The 21,877-nt window shown below is 36.8% G+C and overlaps 1 protein-coding gene across 2 annotated transcripts in view; it reads right to left on the bottom strand.

Moving 5' to 3' along the window:
* mybpc3 (myosin binding protein C3) overlaps window positions 1-20,447 on the bottom strand; it is a 38,956-nt gene extending 18,509 nt beyond the window's left edge. Inside the window, exons 1-17 of one of the 2 annotated variants that reach the window (XM_081354478.1) lie at window positions 20,174-20,276; window positions 13,296-13,565; window positions 12,039-12,191; window positions 11,843-11,929; window positions 11,610-11,758; window positions 11,382-11,499; window positions 11,168-11,216; window positions 10,811-10,855; window positions 8,470-8,529; window positions 6,029-6,195; window positions 5,573-5,705; window positions 4,738-4,862; window positions 4,515-4,620; window positions 3,102-3,268; window positions 1,970-2,135; window positions 172-278; window positions 42-71 (exon numbers count right to left, since the gene is read on the bottom strand). In XM_081354478.1, the coding sequence (XP_081210604.1) occupies window positions 42-71; window positions 172-278; window positions 1,970-2,135; window positions 3,102-3,268; window positions 4,515-4,620; window positions 4,738-4,862; window positions 5,573-5,705; window positions 6,029-6,195; window positions 8,470-8,529; window positions 10,811-10,855; window positions 11,168-11,216; window positions 11,382-11,499; window positions 11,610-11,758; window positions 11,843-11,929; window positions 12,039-12,191; window positions 13,296-13,565; window positions 20,174-20,198 (1,957 nt within the window). In that variant the 5' untranslated portion in view covers window positions 20,199-20,276. Of the gene's footprint in view, window positions 1-41; window positions 72-171; window positions 279-1,969; window positions 2,136-3,101; window positions 3,269-4,514; window positions 4,621-4,737; window positions 4,863-5,572; window positions 5,706-6,028; window positions 6,196-8,469; window positions 8,530-10,810; window positions 10,856-11,167; window positions 11,217-11,381; window positions 11,500-11,609; window positions 11,759-11,842; window positions 11,930-12,038; window positions 12,192-13,295; window positions 13,566-20,173 lie in introns of both variants that reach the window. The other variant, XM_081354479.1, reaches the window with a different exon arrangement.
* Between the last annotated feature and the right edge of the window lie 1,430 nt (window positions 20,448-21,877).

Raw genomic sequence — 21,877 nt, forward strand, 5'->3', positions numbered from 1 at the left:
CAAGATTGATAAATTGTTATTGATTATGTTCATTTTTTTACCTTGACGGGGAACAAAGTCAATCTTGACCTCTGTAAAGACAATACACAATATTAAACAATGGAATTGAAATTAAAAAAAAGTTTAAAAATACATTCGTCAGTAATAATTAAACAAGAGGAATTAGGCTACCTAAAAAGTTGAGCTTGGCAGAGAGATTGAAGGCATAGCCTTCAGGTACAAAGGTGTAGTCACCCTCATCCTCTGGCTTCACGTCATCAATGGTGAGCTTATGAATCCTAAATATAAATATATAAATTACCTTTACAATATAAACATCTCAACAGTGTTGTGCAACAGTGAAGTGAGGCTGTAATATATTTTTTTTGAAATCCTGTTGATTAAAAAGGGCCCTAGCTTTGGCAATCATTACAATGCTAACTTTTCTCTGACAATGACAGCTTTGTGTAGTTTCTGTTTTGTTCGTCGGTTTTGATTCAGAAAATGTGAATCTCTGGCTGCTTCTCAAACGGAAGGCTGCATTATATCTCGGCTGCCGTGTCATCAAGCGAGCTGAAGGCCATCTCAGTTTGAAGGATCCTTGAAAGGCTGCCTTTGTTTAGCGTCCTTCATTCAGCTCATTTTGAAGGATGCATCAAGTGTATTCCACATCCCAATTCACAAAAAAGAGTCGGCACTGAGCTTGTCTGAGCTCATTGTGAAATGTAAGACAAAAATAATGTTTTTGGAGATGATGGCATACGTTATCTTTGTTTTGGTGTAAATTAATCAGCACTAAACTGCCAATAATGTAAGCCACTGGGAGACCACAGATGGCTGTCATTCACTGTATTGTATTAATAGAAAGCCAGTAAATACAAAGATTTTTATTACAAAGTATTTTTCCAAAATTAAGTTTTAATAGTATCTGTGCCTTGAGACTAGACCGTCTCATTTTAGGGAATAACTTTTTTTTTTTTCTTACAGTTAGTTTAATACCTTTAGGTCAAACGGTGTTGTAGTTTAATGGAGTTAGATGGGTTCAATATTGTTTAAAATAATATCCTGCGTAATTTACAGTTGGTTTAATAACTTTAGGTCAAACGGTGTGGTATTTTAACAGACTTAAATGGGTTTAATATTGTATAAAATAATATTCTGAGTAATTTACAGTTGGTTTGATACCTTTAGATCCAACGGTGTTGTAGTTTAATGGATTTACAGTATTGCACACATTTTAAGTTAAAAAAAATTATAAAATTATAAAATGCTAATTCCAAAAACAGCCTTGTGCTATAAAAGGGAAATCTTTCTGAACTTTTTACTATTATTTTGATACCATAATGCTATACTATAGTTAAATTGTTTTATTGATTTATAGATCTAATTAATATACATTGTATTTCTTTAAATTAAGCCTTCTGCTGTGCAAAGGACATTTGCTTATGGATATCTGTATTGGTTTGGGCTGAAAACATGAAATGCGCAGAGAATTTAATGGCTTTAATGGAATTTAGTTTAATGGAATTTAATTGGAAGCGTTTCAGATAATTCAGTCTATATATACAGTATATATATATATATATATATATATATATGTATATATCAAAAAATCTATATTTTTTACAACACTACATTGCACTTAGTTTATTATTTCAGATGCCTTTTTAAAAGACTACAATTGTAAAATGTATATATATATTATTATTGTTAAACCCGCCAAGACTAGTAGGAGTGACTGCATACAGTCATACACTGTTTTATACATTTAGAGTGCTCAACGTGCCACATCCCAACGTGCCACATCTTAACGTGCTCAACCAGAACCAGTAACACAACTAAATGCTGTCATAAATCAGATTGTGGGTGTGTGATGAAATGGTATATACTAAACATTTATACTGACTAAAACTAGTCCTAATAAATGAGTGCATAGACATTACATTTACATTTCAAACTCACCATTAAAGTAACACACACATTCACTTACCTGCCAATGTGTGTGATATGAGTTCTGGCATCAGGTTTCACCTCCACTCCATTTTTGTACCAGATGCCTTTCACATTCTCATCAGAAACCTCACATTTGAACACAGCCTGGTCTTTGGCCTTCACGGTAAGGTCAGCAATGCTTTGATAGACCTCTAGCTGTTTCTCTAAAGGTCAGAGGTCAAAGAGAATTATGTTATCACTACCGCATTACACCAAAAATGCTATTCTAGCATACAGTATGTATCATCAAATGTAATGTGGAAATTCAGGTGTTAGATGTATAATATGAAAAATTCATGTTTTCATGTGATGTTTTGTTATTTTTGGGTGAACTATGCTTTTAATATTAAAATTAAAGAGAGGTGGGGTAAAAAAAAAGGTAACAATTCCACTGCAGCCTGGTAGAGTTACAGTAATGCTAGGCAGCTGTGTTTTTTTTTTTGTGTGTTTTTTTCTTGGCACCTCTTGCACTTCAAAAGCCCAGACAACCTGGTAGCTGACACACCTGGGTATCAGTTTGCTTGTAAAGTGCAATACATGCTAGAAGACTCAGAGACAGAATGAAGGAGGGAGGAGAAGAGAGAGTGTGAAAGAGACAGAAACAAACAATAAAAAGAAATGGGAGAGAAAGGTCAACTTTCTAAGATGCTATTAAAAGAGATGGATGGAGTGGTGTGTGACTGACAGAAAGAGAGAGTGAGTGAGGGAGGGAAAGAGTCATCTGCCCTGTTAAAATATATGGGTCAGGTGGTCTAACAATAGCTGGCATGTGGGCACTGTGAGCGGTAACCTTGTACAGAAGTGTCGGTGACCATGTTTTGTGAACTGACAAGAAGTGGAGTTTGAATGACATGGCCATGAGGGGGTGAGGTTTAGGGGGGAGTGAAGAATGAAGAACTCTTAGATGTCTTGAACTTAAATCATGGCATGCAGACTTAGGACTATAGTTGCACATCCTACATATTAGAAACCTTAACGACTGCCATATGCAAGATGTGTGTGTGTGTAAATTTTTAATCCATTCCAGTATCAAACTCAAGTTACATTACAAATCTGGAAACATTTATGGGGACAGACATCTGCAAAAAATATCAAAGGCCTTGAAACTATATCCAAAGTCAGGTATTTACCCTGAACCATGAGCTCTGCTATTGATTGTCCTCCATTGGTTTTCACCCGGTAGTGACCACAGTCCTCCTTAGTCACCTCATTAATGATAAGGACATGCTTACACCCATCTGTCTTGAAGCGGTACTTGAATGACTCATCTCGGGTGAGTTCCACACCATCTTTCTCCCTGTACAGGTCAGAGGTTTGCTATTTGTTAATATTCATTGAAACTTCAGTCAGCATCTCATTGAATTGCAATTCACTATTCAAACTCATTTACATATTCATTTATATATTTAAACTATAGAGATTTGTGTTAGGGTTCATTTGAATTATAATCTTAAAATAATTATGAAACAAAAATAGCAACAGATCTTTTTGTCTGTATTTTGATGGTTCTGTCCATCGGTACTTGATTGGATTTTGAGATGTGAGCATTGCACAAAAGTCTGTCGTTTTGACCAGAAGATCATGTTATGATATGTCATGTTATGAAATGCCTAGGCATTTCATATCAAACCACTATTATCTTGAAAACGAGCCAGTTAGAAAGAAATCAGTGACAGAAAAGATGTTTAAATACAATTGTAAGGGAAATTCCAAGAAGGTTTGCATCTGAGCATTTTTGAAGGTGTAGCAATGGCTAAAAGAGTTATTGCCGAGGTGTATACTCAATAATAACAACCTCTGAAAAGTAAATCTTGATTTATGAGCATTACTTCAGGGTAGTAGTGGGCAAATGTGATAAATCAAATGGCTGACATAGTAAAAGACTAACGATTTATATTAAGTTCGTAGTTGCTAATCTTTTCTCATACACACATAAGCTTATGTGCCGATCCCCAAGCCATGCAATTCTCCATCTTGTACATGCGTTTAGACTAAAGACACACAAAAACACATTACTACCCCCATTTCACTTGTAGTCATACACTGCAGAGTCTCAGTACCAGGAATAGTATCTACTTCTGCCTTTCCCTAATCATGTTGGTTCTAGAAAGTCATCCACTATTCAAGAGAGGTGCCATTAACCACCGGTGACTTTCTCATTCCATTCTAGGACACTTTTGAGGTGCTAAAAGGCTGCTATGACCTTTCCAGGCACTGATCATTTACAGCCCAGGGTGATATAGAGCCTTGGCTACAGGTATGGCAGAACCAGCACTCACTCATGCACCACCATCTGTCAGCCAGTGTGACTCACCCAACCAGCCAGCCACGCTGAAACAGACACATATGCCATCTACTGGACATCTGAAGAATGCCAGGAATCAAGGACAGCTTGTGCTAACCTCTTCTCTGACATTGTTTGATATCAACTTTTTGTTTGATCATTCATGTTTACTACCAGAAAGGCCTTTTTTAATCTGTCATGTAAATGTGTTATTAATAACGAAAAGGAATAGGAAGTGTGCGCATGTTGATAGACCTACCATTTCACCTGAGCCCCCTCTTCAGACACTTCACACTCAAACTCGACTCTTTCTCCTTTCATGACCATCTGGTCCTCTAGGTTACGTACGATCAGAATAGGAGGCTCTAAAAGGCACAGAGAGAGAGATTACTTTATATATATATATATATATTTATAAAATATATATAAAATATTTACAAAATGTATTTTCTCAAAGATCTTTGTCTGTGGAAGTTAATTACCTTTAACAAAGAGCTCAGTGACGGTCTTCTCATCTCCAACTACACACATATAAGCAGCATCATCTGCCAGAGAACAGTTGTTGATGGTGAGGAAACGTTTGTTGCCTACACTCTCAAAGATGTACCTGCGAAAAACAAGAAATTGTTCAGTAGCATTTCCAGTTTTGTTCTCTAGATGGGGACAAAGCATCACTATTGGAGAGACTCTTCCAAACATACATTACAAATTAACAAAACACTTTTATAAGGGGTATTTTTTGGCAAACAATATTATATAATACAATTGTTAAACATATGACAAGAATTGCTTTTAAAATTCTTCAATTCACAAGATGTATTTTTACAAGAGGTTTCACTTAACTAAGGTCACTGAAAGCTATTATAAGCCAATGAGGATTGTTTAGTTTGTTTTTCCATTGTTATTTCAGTCTGTCCTTAAACATCTGACAGTCTCCATCCATTGCCACTGCTGACATCTGAGTCTACAGTGCTGCTGTGCATTCTTGGAAAACTTTCCCTGCATATTCATAGTCAACAGGCTGTTTGAGACATCTAAACCCACAGACGAGCCCGAGGTTGCTTATCAAGTGTAGGCTGTGTACTGTCATAGGCATACTGTTGAGTGCCACTCACTTGCTAGGGTTGACAGTGGAGAGCAGGAAGAACAGTCCATCCGACAGCAAGCACACAGCGTTTTCAAAAGTCAAAGAAATAGACAGTTATTTGTGATCATGCCCTTTCCATGCACTTTACTACTTTAAGACAATGCATAATAATTATAATTCAGAATGTCTTTTTCCCCTTTTAATTAAAGTGAAAGTCCCTAAAGAGATACCTTCCAGTTGGGTGTATCTCTTGTCCATTTTTAAACCATTTTACTTCTGCATCTGGATTGGCCACTTCAATTTGCATTTTGATCTTGTGTCCCTTTTCGACTTGATAGGCTGGGTCCAGCTTCCTAAGAAAAGCTGTGAATGAAATAATGAAAAGCTCAGTCGCACTATCAGAAAAAAAATACTTCTTTAATGTTACATTGTTTGTTTGCTGTCTTTTTTTGGCTTTGTGCTCTTGTTTATTGATACAAGTTTGTAAGGAAAAAAAACTTCACTTCTAATGCATGTAACAAATAAACCTTAGATGTTTTTTATTGAACAAATCCATTTCAAGCTATAAAACTGCAAAGCATAGTCTTTCATGTACTAATCCACACAGTATATTTCTCCATCATCCTTCCAACTATCGCTAATAGTCCAATTTTTGTGGTCTTTAAGATTAACAAAGGGCTACAAACCTGCACTTTTCTTCTCTTCTTTTTTTTTCATTTTTTTGAGTCTCTTAAGCATCCCTCGCAAGTCAGTGATTCCATACTGGAAGGCGATCTTTTCATACTCTGATGGTGGAGCCTTCTGGAGGATATCCCATACGTCTATGTCAGGCTCTGTGGTCACATGAACAGCTCTGCAAACACACAACAGAAGATGGATGTTGATCAGGAAAGGTAAATCAAGCCTGAACATCTTGTGTCTTCACAATGATTTAAAATTGCTCTTTTCAGAGTTTATTAAAGGGATAGTTCATTAAAAAATATATAATTTTGTCATTATTTGCTCAACCTCATGTTCTGCCAAACCTCTATGAATTTCTTTTGCGTAATGCTGCAAAAGATTTTATTTTGAAAAATGTCTCTGTTTCTTTCTTTTTTTTCTAGTTTTTTGTCCATACAATAAAAGTCCAAAACTGCAATGTACCCCAATGACTTTAATCAAAAGTTAAAAACAGTTGAAACATTTTTCAAAATGTGTTGTTTTGCAGAAGAAAAAAAGAGTAAATGATGACAGAAATTCCAGATGAACTATACATTTAATACTCAAAAATAGTGTTCGGTACATTATTCATTCAAATTCTTTTTTAAAGTATAGAAATGCAATTTACATCAGCAAATAAATATTAATAAATTAAATCAATGTTATTAATAAATTTTAATTCTGTATTTTTAAAAGATTATACCGTAGGCCAGTTTTTAAGAAACTGCTGTACTTATGTAGAGGCAGAACCCAAGCGTCAAGCAAAGACAAACCACAGCTGATTAATTTCACATTATCAACCTTTTAGATCACATAGCAACAAACTGCTAGACCATCAAGACAATTTTACAATTCATTTTTATACATGCATTAAACAAAAAAACATGCATAATCTACATTGTAGCCAACAGAAAAGTTTCTATTTATTTATAGCATTTCTTCCTGTGTCTCTTACGTCTATTGAACCTATGAAATATATATATATTTTTTTTTTTGTTGCATAAACGTACAGTGTTTACTGACATAAGCATTTTGCAATGCCGTGGCAGAGTCAGTGAATGTGGGATGAATGCCGTGGGATGTAGAATGACGTGGGAATCGTGAGAGTTCTAGGTTTATTAATGTGATTAATTAAGAGTAAATGAGTATGATAAAGGAGTTTGCTAAAAATAAGTAAAACGTGACTGTCTATCTAGTTCCAAGTGGGTGTGCAGTCTACGGAGTGGAAAAAACATTGAAGGACTAAAGTTGGCAATCAGTGGCTGATTAGGAGAGAGAACAATCAAGGTATCACACACACACACACACACACACACACTTGGCAGTACAACACTCAACATTCCTTCATGCACAAGCAGTCAGTTCACTGTGACTCACTTACTCTCTGAATATGGGAGTGGCAGAGACACAGAGGAGAAAAACAAAAAACAATTATACATAGATGAGCCTAAAAATTATATAGGGAAATTGGAATAAATAAAGCTTATACGTCACTATATTAAATCACAATTTATACAGTAAGGTACCTGCATTTAATTTAAATCCTTCACACCATATGTAGCTCAAAACATACAGTGGAGTTAAAAGACAACACTTTAAAAATCTTGGATTTAAAATCAATTTTAGACTTGGAAACAAACAGTTGTAACATTGGTTGCAACAAAATGAAAAAGGAGCAGGACCTATGCACAACAGTTTTTAATAATAACTAAGGGTATGCATGACAATGTACAGACGGCAATGTTGTCAAAACCTCGCGAAAACCTTTAAAAACGCATGCCAGGTCAGTAGTTGGCGATGTGCACTTTGTAAAGAAAAGCTACGCACCTATAAACTAAACACGTAATACACATGTACGTTTTTGTAGTTTACACAGATAAGATAACAGTATCGTTTTCAAAAACCTTGCACTTTGAAAGCTGTTTTCAAAAGACAGCATTTTCTGCCCCTCAAAACACTGTTGTCATGTAAATGAATGGCCAAAACACATAAAAAGTTTTCAGTTTTTTGTTGAAAACAGTGTTGTATAAACAGCCCCTTAATCAAAATAAAATACTAAGGCATCTAGGCAAATCTCAAAAGAACTGGAACAGAACAACATCCACAATGATAATAACGGAAAAACTAAAGCACAAACTAAGAGCTAAATATATACACACTAATCAGGGGTAAAAAATGACAAGTGTGACTAAATCAATGAACTAATGAGTAACCATGGAAACTAACCAGAAGCGGGAACTAGGAACAAAGGAAACAGTTACATTTTCAGGACAACATAAATTCTAAATGAGTCATTTGCTCAAAAATGCATAAAATGATTGCATTTATTCACAAGTGGTCTCAGACTTCTGGATTCATTGTGAAAGTTTTGGACATGTGTAGACAATGAATATATCTGAATGTATGTTTTAGATGCCTCAAGACTCACCTCTTTTTCAGTAAAGCACTGAAGTCCAGTTCACCCGAGTCATCACCTGCATCTGTGCTACTGTAGGAGAAGAAGGAATCGAGAGCCACAAAACATGAGCATACAAAACTGTTACATTCTAACCTCATTATAAGGTAAGCATATTTTCAAAATAGGGGAAATCTTTTAACAGCTTCTATAATGTTAAAATGCAGTCATTTAAAAAACTGAAATGTAATTAATGATTATGTAAAATAACAGAATATCAAGTATGTTGATGCATATGTCATGTTCAAGCTGTATTATTATGCTTAAAATATGGAATGGTTCGGTAAGATTTTTTACAATATTTTTGAGAGAAGTCACTTATACTCACCAAAGCTGCGTTTATTTGAGAAATTACAGTAAAAAAAACTAATATTATGAAATATAATTACAATTTAATTAACTGTTTTCTATTTTATAATGTAAATTATTCCTATGATGGCAAAACTGAATTTACAGCAGCAAAAGAACAGCATTTATTAGAAATAGATTTTTTTTATGTTTTTGATCAAAAGTGTTTATTGTCACTTTTGATCAATTTACGGCATCCTTGCTGAATAAAAGTTAATTTCTTTCTAACAAAATATCTTACTGACCCCCAAACAGTAGTGAACAGTAGTGTATACTGACACATAAAGAGCACATTTGGGACAGATGTGTAGATGCTGATTTAGGACAGATGCACAATAAAACACATGCAAATAATTTTCTGAGGCAATGGAAACTGGAACAGATCTGCACTACGTTGGTTTTAAAGTGCCCCTATTATGCTATTTTAAAGGTTCCTCATTAGGTTTTGTAGGTATCCTATTATAGGTTCACATGCTAAGTGTCTTAAACGGTTTGATAAAGGATTCGGTCTTTCTAAATCACGTCTTTTCCGAGAGCCTGCTCTGATTGGTCAGATGGCCCAGTCTATCGTGATTGTTCTCCTGCTCACTGTGCATTTCAGAAACAAAATGCCTGTTACCATATCTGAATTTCAGCTCCAGAGGCTTCCTCAGTCTTTGATACACAGTGATTCGAACAGTAACAATAGCGTTGGATTTACCATATCAATTCGAGCCGAGTATCAGTTCGAGCCTGAGATCAATTCGAGCCTTTGGAAATGCCTGCAAAGTGGCAGCGCAGAAAGCAACGTCTTCTCAACATGTCGACAACACAAAACAAACTATTCCAGGTCTCAGCTACAACTACAGTGCTTGAGGTTGGGTCAAATTAGACATTGTTTGCGGGCAGCCAGTGACGATCATAGGCTGGCATTATGAAACTTGCGTTTGTGCAGGAAGTAAGAATGGAATTACTGACGACACATTTCAGGCAGTTCATAATGGGCTCTTTCTTTTGGGAGACAATGACTCCATTTATTGTACACTCTGACCTTAAACTGAAACTTTGTAGACCTTTTGCAGCTATATAACAGACTACATGAAAAGATAATATCCAAAAAAAAAAAGCATAATAGGGGCACTTTAAAGGCACTTTGTTGGAGGATGTCGAAGATGAGGGTAAAAACACAGAAATGCTGATGCACAGAAGACATTCATGGCAGACTCCTTCTAGGATCATTGTACATATCAAAGACCCCGGAGGCTGTTTAGTTATTATAAGGCAACAAGTGAGGAACTTCTCTTATGGTTTGCCAACATAGCAAATCACCATGGAATGAAGAGGAGCAACAAAAGAGACACATCACTCAAAGTTTGGGCAGCTGGTTCCACTGATTTTGACAAGGTATCAGCCACAGTTAAGAAGTTGAGGTGCATAGAGAGATTTCTGTTATTATATTTCAAATAACCAGAATTAAAGTATTACAAAACAGTCACGAACATAGTGCGGTTTCTGATTAAACTGGTGGCAACGTTATTAGTGTGATCCTCTAATTTGCTCACTCTTAATCAGTGTCTGCACTTGAAAAGATCAGTGGACAGGGAAATCATATTCACTTTAAGGCCGTCTGCCTCTGATACACCAGTAATGAGTGTTGGGGAAATTGCCCTTCTCACAAAAACAGAGAAAATGGTCAGAAGGAGAGAACAGGAAATGAGAGTCATGATGAGAGTTTGCAAAGATCCTTGGAGAGTGAGTCATAAAGCGTCAGCGATGAGTAATATCACTCTCCTTAGATGTTGGCAGACAAAGGGAAGATTGAAAAGGACAGAAAGAAAAGGGCAAGCTATAACAGATGTCTGACAGAGGGACACGGATGGACACTGAAGGACTCAATGAACTCTTTGATGACAAATCAGAGGGTTTGGTTGAGTAAAGACAATGAATATATCCCCTGCTGCTGCAGCAAACCCCTATACTTAGCTACCTGCCAGGTTCTCCCATCTTCTTCTTACCACCTGCACTGGTGCTCCTGGGTAATCAGCAGTTCCAAAAAGGGTTAATGCAGTTTAAATGCAAAAATTTCAATCCACAATATGAACTCATATGCTATCTTAATGTACAAACAAGTGCTAGGATCTATGCACACAAAATTATTTCATCAAACCTCAAACCAAGCAAGCAAGAGAAAAAAAAAAGGTTAGCATTTCAGTATGTTGCTGAAATGGCATGATACTGTTGGCCAGCATGACCATTTTTAATTTTAAGGAAGAATTGTTGAAATCAATACTTCAATTTATACTTTAATAAATAAAGAAAAATAAGAAATGACATAAATACTCACGTGCGTCTAAATGCAGAGCGAATATCAAACCCTTCTGTTGAACGAGCCTCTGGAGTAGAATGCACACAGTGAAAAGCACACATTAGAAATTAATTTAGCACAATTATAATCATTAACACTTATTTATTCCTTGTTGTTGTTTATCAAGCATGCAAATGGTTCTTCTTATTCAAACTGTTTTTTGTCAGGCCCAAAATAAAAGTTTGGGTCTTACCATGTACTACTAAGTCAAAATTACAGCTGTCAAACTTGTCTCTAGACGACACCTCACATCGATAGGCTCCAGCAAAGTTGGCTTTAGCTGCAATGATATGCATCTCGAATGTGTACACCTGAATAGAAATAGAAAAAAAACAAAAACGTTTTGGGTTAATTTGACTTATTTTTGACTTTCAAACTATTCTAAATGTATTGAGTATTACGTAACTATTTGAACACAGACCTTATTGTTGCGGTCATAGTGCTCTTTGAGTTGCAGGTGCTTTCCTGACTTGCTGGCCAGATCCATCCACTTTCCTTTGAACCATTTTACCGTGGGCTTCTTCAGCAGAGATTCACCACACACCCGAGCAACGATGGTAATGTTCTCACCTACATGGGAGGAACAGATTGGAAGAATGTTTTCATTTCATATGCATTATCAGTTTCTTTTTGACTAGAGGCAGTGTCACTTACCTACATTCACCTCTCCACTTTGGGGCTTCTCTGTGAAGAGACCTGTAAGGTCCTGCCTTGTGTCAGGATGATGACTCTCAGGCAGAGCTTAAAAACAAACAGAAAAATAGGGTTTGTTATACAGTCAATTTTAATCATTTGAAATGTGTAATTAGATGACAAAGCATAATTAAAAATGTCTGTGTGTGTTTTTCACCTTCAGGTACTACACCATCTGACGCTGGTCCACTGGTGTCTGGATCTGAGCTTTCAGAAGGTGCTGGTGGAGCTTCTTTAGGTTCTTTAGGTTCTTCAGGCTTAGGATCCACAGCTGCAGGATCTGGGGATATGGCTTTTTGTGGTTCCTTCACTGCAAAGCAAGATGCTATTTTTTTAGCTCACATGGCTCTTGAGTATATCTTTTTAAACGGAAAAACATTTCAGATATATTACCCTTAAAACAAACTCTCTGTCTATTAATGAACATGCATTCGCATCTCCTTTTTAGCTTTGATATCACTCTCTTCAGGATTCTACTGGCCACATAAATTAGCACTTGCTTTCATCGTCTGTGGCTGGATAAACGGCTCTAAATACCTGATGTATAACCACTGATCAATGTAACAACGGTATAGACTTAAAGTTGCAATATGTCCAGATGAAGCACATGAAACATTGGCAATTTATACTCTAGTGTGCTTTTGGCAATGAAAAAATAGCCCTAATACTAGTTATACTGAACCTCTTCAACAGAGTTCTATTTGTACAAGGATAATTCTGTTGAATTTCTGATTATTCTTTCTGAGAATCAATTTATCAGGAAAAAATGCACTAAAAGACAACTAAACTTTACTTTGCCCCTCTAGACACTGACTTTATTAGGCTATTCGTCCAGTATTTAATTGAACCCACACTTATCTTTATAATGCCTTACAGGATCACAAGCTCTATGAACGGACACTGCAGTTTAATCCCTGGTTTCACAGACAAGGTTTACAGTCCTAGACTAAAATGCATGTTTGAGTTGTCTTAGCTGAAAATAACTTGCTCTGACAAATCTTAAAATATATCAGTCCCATTGTTTGTCTCAAGATGCATAAGTAATGTTTTTCTTCTAAGGCACATTTAAAAAAGCTACTTAAATGTTGTAACTGAACTAAGGACTAATCCTAGCTTAATAATCTAAGCCCTGTCGCTGAAACCGGACCTAAGAGTTTGAAGTGAGGAACAGCTATAACTAAGAGGTCTGGTGAGTTTCCCAGATTTCACAGCAGTCTGAGAAATCTTTACAAATAGTGATTACATGCTCAGAAAATGTGCTTTAAAAAACATTTGGTTGCAACGCCAGGGAAAAAGTGAATCAGAAAGGAGAATGGTTATGGTGCTCTGTGACTGCTTTACAAATGAACCAAAGGTGGGGTAAAAGTGAGGTAAATACAGGAAAGACATGAGTCACCATCCAAAAATCACCCACCTTCTGATTCTTTTATCTTTAATTCAAATTTGACTTTTGACACCCCAGCAATAACAGCATATCCCACTGCATCCTCGTGGACTGCATTGTTTATTGTGAGAGAGTGCTTATTGCCCTCCGCTGAGATGGTATATTTGTCACTGGATGAGATGTCCTTGGAGTCTCGCTGCCATCTCACTTTTGCATCAGGCTTCTCAGTCTCGGCTTCAAATATGACTGTTGCTCCAATCTCAGCAGTCTGAGACTTTGGTTTCTTGATGAAAGCTGAGACTGAAGGAGGGAGGGAGGGTCAGAAGGAAAGGATGTATTTCCAAAATCTCCACCTCAAGCTCTAATCTCTGAAAACCTCCTCTCTAGCCTCTCCAATATTGCACACTTTGAATGGTCCTCAAGACGTTGTGGTCTAATGCTTAGATCTCTAGATGTCTCATTAAAATATTCTATCATTTAGCAATATAAGAAAATGTGTAATCTAAAATCTAATTTAATTTATATTTACATTTTATGTATTCATTTTATATTCAAATCTAATTTATATTTACAATAAATAAATATATATATATATATATATATATATATATATATATATATATATATATATATATATATATATATATATATATATATATATATATATATATATATATTTTTTTTTTTTTTTTTTTTTTTTTTTATTGACAACTAAATTGATTTGCTGGTCAGGGTCAAAAATGGAAGTCAGACTTTATAACATATTGTAAGACTGGAAAAAACTGGAAGAGAGGGAAACTCTTTGAGAGAACAAAGGATATTAACATTTGAACTCACTCTTGTGCACCATTCAAGATGCAAGTCTCACCTCAGAATCATCCTAATCTACATCTCTTTCCGTCTTCCCCCATTCCTTCTCTCTCATGCTGAGATCACCAAAATTCACCCAAGAATCTATATGGTTTAATGTGAATAATTATGATACAGTATTACACATGTTTGGTATCATTTGAAATGTCTCAGTGCAACTGGTACAAAGGTCTCATTCCCAAAGAAGTAAACCAAAAGGTAATAAGGTATTTAAGAGTTTAGAGATAACTCGCACACAGAGGAGGGTGTGTCTTCCAGGCAAATGGAATCCTGCTCTCAAAGGTGTAAACTCAATGCAAATTCCCATTGTTAGCAAATATTTCCATTAAGTCTGGGACGGTGATTAATGCAAATTCCCACTGTGAACTCTTGTTTACATTTGAAAAGAGGTTTCTGCCTTGGTCTGAGTATTTAGGGAGATGCTGAAGAAGGCTCGTGGCGATTTGTAGCTCAAATTAGCCTGTGATGCTGAGAGTGGCCGAGACTCTCATCGTGTATTTTCTAATGTCAGGTTCGCATCTTTTCTCTTTATTCCAGAGCATTTGATGTTTTGTAATTATTGTCTTTGAACTGATTATGAAATTGGCATGATACATTTACCTGACATAATAAATTGTTACATTTGATTTTATTCTGCTTGACTCTGAAATTGTTTTCCCAAGTAGATTAAACGGATTCGTATGTTCCCGCAAGTTTTGCGTCAGATTAGTGACGACTAATATTTGGCATCAATTCAAGTGTACTTGGTTTGCAAAGACAAGAAGTGAATTTCCATTTAGAACAGCAAATGCTGCTTGACCAATCTAAATTTGGGTGTGTCTTACCTCTGTTTTAATTAAATGTTACTTTAGATAATTGTACATTGGAAACCACGACATGGCCAATCCAAAGCTATTATAAGAGAAGTAATGTTGGTCAGCTTATCTCTGTAATAGTGGCCATACCTCTACTGAAGTAAACGTTTAAGTTAAATTCAAGTGTATGCAATTCCATGGGGGCTATACCAAAGTATCTTTGATTGTGTTAGCATGAATGTGACCGATCTCAGGTAGGATATAGCAATTACATCTGTTTGGTGACCAAAACTGATGAGCTTGGGAACGTGAGACCCGCGTTAAACAGAAGACATGAGGACCTCTGAGCAACATAGTTTCCTAATCTGAATGGGTTAAATATAATTAATACTCAGATATCATTAAAACGTTTTTCATTTATGGAGTCAGATGAAATAACAAGGTAATACATATGAGAAAATGTATTTCATTTGATCTTGTTGTGTTGCGTAAAAGGACAGACAGTAACGTGCAAAAACCTTCACCGGTATTATTGGAGACCGCCAATTGGACAGATAAAAGGGCTTACAATATAAAGTAATGGTGTTTTGTTTTTGAACTATAACACTGTGGCATCCACATTCAAAGCTATAAAAAAGCAATTCTAAACTAAAGTTTTTACACTTAGTGGATTTGTAGTGTCCTTATTTTTATTTCCAGTGAAAAAAAATCTAAAAAACCTGCCCCCAGTTTCACAGACAAGGCTTAAGCCTATCCCAGACTAAAATACATGTCTGAGCTCTCTTAACTGAAAGCAACTTACACTGACATATCTTAAAAAATGTCAGTGCACTTGTTTTGTCTCAAGACGCACACCAGTAATGTTTCTTTCTAAAGCATGTTTATAAAAGCTATAAAAAAATAAAAAGCTTTAATGTCCTAACTGAACTAAGGCTTAATCCTAGCTTAAAGGGGTCCTATTATGCTTTTTCACTTTTTAAATTTTAGTTAATGTGTAAAGTTGCTGTTAGAGCATAAAAAAGATCTGCAAGGTCACAATGCTTAAAGTCCACTCCAAAGGGAGATATTTTTATTCAACAGAATTCACTTTCCAAGGACTACAATGAATGACTCGTTTGGACTACAACGTGATTTTTCCGGGCCTTATGAAGTCACAATGTTACTCATTTAAATAATCTCCACTCACAGAATACGCAAAAAAAAAAGGGACGAGGCCTGGCTGAGCTGTTGATATATCAAAGAGATGCTGTTTTTTCCACCCCTTTTCCAAAACTCATTTGTTTGACCTTCCTAAGGCTGATGAACTTAGAGTGGTTAAAAATTAATTTCAACACTGTTCCTGAACATTATAATCCCGATGTTTATCTGTGTCCAGCTCATTTTACGTTGAACAGTTTCAAGAAACTAAGAGAGTACAATGCAGACTATACATAAAAGCTTCTCCTGAAATGGAGCATTTCCCACTTTGTCGGGACAATCTGTTCTTTGTGGATCACATCTTGTAAGTACAGCGGGGGAAATAAGTATTGACCACGTCATCATTTTTCTCAGTAAATATATTTCCAAAGGTGCTATTGACATGAAATTTTCACCAGATGTTGGTAACAACCCAAGTATGCCATACATACGAAGAAACAAACAAAAATAAGTTCAGAAATTAAGTTATGTGTAATAATGTGAAATGACACAGGGAAAAAGTATTGAACACATGAAGAAAGGGAGGCGCAAAAAGGCATGGAAAGCCAAGACAACTGCTGAAAACTTACAGTAATTAAAAAGCAATCCAGCCCCCTGTCAGTGGAAATGAATAACAGCTGGTTCAGTCCCAAATGATGGCCTACAAAAAGGTCTCATTGCCAAGGTGTCACACAAGACACATCTCATGATGGGTAAAAGCAAAGAGTTGTCTCAAGACCTTCGCAACCTAATTGTTGCAAAACATAATGATGACATTGGTTATAGGCGCCATTCTAAGCTTCTGAATGGTCCAGTGAGCACTTTTGGGGCCATAATACGGAAGTGGAAAGACAATAATTTCACCATAAATTTGCCTCGACCAGTGCTCCTCGCAAGATTTCTGATAGAGGAGTGAAAAGAATAATCAGAAGAGTTGTCCAAGAGCCAACACCAACACCAAAACTCTTCTGATTATCCCTGTGTCATTTCACATTATTACACATAACTTAATTTCTGAACTTATTTTTGTTTGTTTCTTTGTATGTTGGCTTACTTGGGTTGTTACCAACATCTGGTGAAAATTTCATGTCAATAGCACCTTTGGAAATATATTTACTGAGAAAAATGATGACGTGTTCAATACTTATTTCCCCCGCTGTATGTCATATTATTTGTAGTAGTGTTTTCTATTAAAGTCCCCCTGTGGTGAAAATCAAGTTTTTAATGTTGTTTATGTCTATGTGGTGTTTTTAATATGCTTTAAGACAAACCATGTCCAAATTAATAAGTCAACACCATTGCTGAGTATTTTCCCTATAAAACTGCAGTGAACCCAAAACAGTCTCAAAAATGCGGTCTGAAATCGCTGGTGTTTCTGACGTCACAAACTACCTTGTAAGCAATCATGTACATGCCAGCGCGCTTTAGCATATCATTAAATGACCGCTCTGAAACAGTGAAGTCTCAAGAGAAGCCAGGTTATCCGAGTATATTTTTCTGTTGATATGAAAAATCGTGTAGATTTAGCAATATAGTTGGTATATGATGTAATTATGATGTTATGATAAACTATATACTTTTCTCAACTGACTTTCTGAGTTGTTCAAAGCGTTTCTAAGGATACTGAGGCAGCAGTCTGAGACAGCGAACGGGAACATGGTTCATGTAACATTAGCAATCGGTATTAGCTGCCTGTATGATAACATAGTCAAGCAAACGGCTTATCACCGCTATGTGTCCGTCGTTGTAAAGAGCGATACCATTGTGCAGCGTTTACCTCACTAAGTTGACCGAGTGAATCTGTGAGCTGGAGTGAGTGGAGGCGGGGTTAATTAGCATATTCATAGATCTGCATGTACTAAATGAAGCAAGGCTGTAGAGTTACATTCAAGCTATTTTAAGGCATTAAGAAGATCGCCCAGCTAACCAATCACAGTACATTTTGTATTTCGGAAGGAGGGGTTTAATCGAAACATGAACTATGGCATGTTTGAAGCAGACTGGGGGAACAGGTGCTGTAATAATGTAAAATATCTGAAAAATAAAGTGTTTTTTGAACAACCCAGCAACAAAATCAAGACTTTGTAAAAGGGCATAATAGGACCCCTTTAGTCTAAGCCCTGTCTGTGAAACCAGGCTCTGATGTATTTAGTTTGCTTTTAAAGTTAGTTTTTGGTGTGCATTTAGCTCATTAAGTGAATTCTCCAGAGGGAATTCTGTAAAAATACTGAGTAAACATAGAGTAAAATGTATACACACAGTAATTTGCTTAGGAATAGCTTAGGCAATATTTGGAAAACTACTTTCCACTTTTGACACTTGAAGGTGTTACTGGAACTTGATCTTTGTGGCTATTGTTACTCACATACCTTGAATTATTAACCGCTTATTCATCGTTCTTCGAGTCACGCATTTTCAATCGCATCATTCAAACATAAAGCAAGCCAAACCCTCTGGGTTTAAAAATAGTGCATGTGCTCTCCATTGAGAACTGCAGTCCATTTTGACACAGCCGCAGGTAGCTGCTAGATGGATTAACTGAGATCTATTTCTGTTGTATATCAGTACTGGTCCCTCTCTTGCCATTTCAAAACTGTTGGTATCCAGATTGTCTTTGTTCCATGGATTGATGGACGTTTATGGACTGTTATGTTACTTTGTTCCACAGTAAACTATTGATCTCTATGTGGTAAATGTGTTTTGAACTATAATGCATGTGAGGTAAGCACAATGTCAGGACCTGTACGAGGATGCATGTTAATTTGAAATGTTGGGTTGAATGTCCAATAGAGGACTGATACATAAAAGGTAATTGTCTAGACTCTAGAGTAAAAGAGGCAGTTCAAGGGATAATTTAAGTCAGCCAGTGTGCCAGCCAATAGTCACTGGATTTCGCTGTGAGCTGGGATAGGAAGGGAAAGTATTTCATGAACGTGACTTGTATCATTAAACTTATACTAGATGCTGATGGTTGCCACACAAACATTTAAATCCTAGGCGTGTCTGTCACTCAAAAGAAAATGTGACATCTGTTCAGTCACGATAAACTTAAGAGCATATAGTTGTTGAGATGTCCTGTTTTGAATCTAAAGCAGTGGTTCTCAACTTTTTGACTCCAAGGCTGCCCTTTGTCCAAGATAATATTCGAAGGCCCTTTAATCTAAGACGATGTAGCATCTTTATTTTAATTAAGTTTGTTAATATAACTACATCTAAATAATTGTAAGACTTTTGGGGCTCCACTGTAATTTTGCAGAGTACCCCTATTTGTCCACTGCCCCTGATTGAGAACCACTGGTCTAGAGCCATTGAAGTACACTGAAGATATTGAAAAAGGGAAGATGCAACAGCATTGTTAGCAAGCTGTTGGTCTTAGCGAATATTGCCTGAGTGGGCTGTCAAACAGGTGGTATCACATTATGGCAATCCTTTAATTCCTGCTTAGGCAAGGTTATTCTGTGCACTTTTGGAAAAAAGCCCTTTAGTCCACTGCCATTATTCTATCTCTTTTGCTTAGATAAAGCATTAAATGGTATTTTGGATTAAAATATATAATAAAAAAAAAACTGCCAAGAAGAAATTATAGAGCAGTGCATAATACAGTCACATGCTTTGAATGCTGTTTTCATACAGTATGCATCTTGACAGTATATCAAGAAAATGCTCATCAAATCAACTGATTCTGCCCATTTTGCCCAAGTGTTCAATTACAAATGTCCATAATTGTTCAAATTACTACAGATTACACACACACACACACACACACACACACACACACACACACACACACACACACACACACACACACACACACACACACACACACACACACACACACACACACAAAAAAAAACAGAGGTGCAGTTGTTCAATTAATGGAAAGCACTGTATATATTACACATTGCTGAGGTGTTGAAGTTGTACTATGATCAACCCAGTACACATAGGGTCAAAGTTCAGAACAGAAAGGTTCAAATTTCCTCAACCAACAACTCTGGTTAAATATCTAAAAAAATCGGTTAAACACCCATTTGTCAAATAGAATTAAGAACAAAAACACTAGCATACCTGTTTTTTTAGTTGGTTCTGGCATCCTGGTTGAGTGTCCTAAACAGGCATTGTGGACACCAACACAAACACTTCTCTTTTAATAGATACCCCCCGCCCCCACACCCCTTAAATGTCGCACAGTGCTTGCCCCAAATCATCCTGTCCACCCCTTCACACATCTATGACCTATCATTGAGCCCACCTTCCATCACCCCCATTGGTTGACAGAACAAAGAAGCTAAAGGTGGATGGAGGATAAGGGAGCAGACCGGATGGGGTAAATTTAGAGTCTGACTGTAGCAAAGCATCTTCAGATGTTTCAAAAGTAGCAGTCAGTATGTGGTTTGGCCAGCAGCTGTTTTGAGTATTACAGTGCATCTCATCCTCATGGACTGCACCAGATTTGCCAGTTCTTGCTGTGAGATATTACTCCACTCTTCCACCAAGGCACTTGCAAGTTCTCAAACACGTCTGGGGGACACATGGTTACATGTATCTTTCTTTTGGTGTTCTGGAGTCAGAAAGGTCTCTATAGTGTCCTAAGCTAGTATTGTTTAATTGTATACTGCCTGTAAACTGTTAGTATCTTAAGTTCTTAGTTCTGTTCTTCCACATGGAATAATTTGTTTATGGTTCATTGAACACACATAAAAAAACATAAATTAAACCATTTCTAATAAAAATCTATAAAGCTTATTTGGATTTTACAAAATTACCTTTAAAATACAATATTCTGAGTTGCTGAGTTTTATCTCCTGAAGGTTCTTTTATGCAGGATTAATTTACCTAAAGGGATACTTCAGGATTTAGCATTAAGCTTTGTATTAGTAGAAAACCTGTAGTATTTTTGAATTACCGTGCTTTCCACCCTCATATCCCCCTGAGACAAGAGATTTATGTATTGTTTGTCTGGAAAAAATCCTCCGATGACGCAAAAATCGTCATTTTGCGTCATCGGAGGATTTTCTGGCCAGAGGCTAAAGACTACAGCCAGTAGGAGGGGCTGTCCCGCATGTTTTCAACCCACCCATAGGAGGTGGGATCTCACTCACAGAATGTACACACAGTCAGCCGTCTTTCTTTGGAAGCTAAGCTTGCAGGCTCTTGTTCTGTGGAGAAAGCTGAGTAGTAAGAAAGCTGAGTAGTAGGGGTTACCATCCTGTTTTTCCCGGACATGTCCGGACGTCGAGATCGTCCAAAATGTCCGGGATTCGGCTTTTGCTTTCTGCGGTCGCCATTCATTGTTTACATGCACACCTTTTGTTTCAATCTAACTGAATTCATTCCGATTGGTGAATCTGAATGTAGTGTTTACATGAACGCTAAAAAAGTGATCGGTTGATGTGCGTTTTAACATTGCTAAGAAAATTCCCGCTCCTCCGTGAGAGATACGAGACCGGCGCGTCTCAGTAATGACGCCACCGGCCTTGCGCCGTTTTCCCGCGGCCGTCAGCCTCGTCCTGCTCGCCACAGTAAACATGATGAATGGCGACTGTAGAACGCAAAAGCCGAATCCCGGACATTTTGGGCGATCTTGAAATCCCGGGCAAACTCATCACGGAGACTCGCTAGTAGCCTAGCTTTGTTGTTGTCAATTGCCCTCTCTTACCGGTAGCCGTAGCTTGGGAGTGGCCTCGTAGGGCAGCGAAGCAAGTGCATTCTGGGAGTTGTTGTCTTTCATCCACATAAACCAAAAATACATTTTCTGGATTTTCTCAGTCT

This window comes from Scardinius erythrophthalmus (genome assembly GCF_964197995.2).
Source record: "Scardinius erythrophthalmus genome assembly, chromosome: 2".
Lineage (NCBI taxonomy): Eukaryota > Metazoa > Chordata > Actinopteri > Cypriniformes > Leuciscidae > Scardinius > Scardinius erythrophthalmus.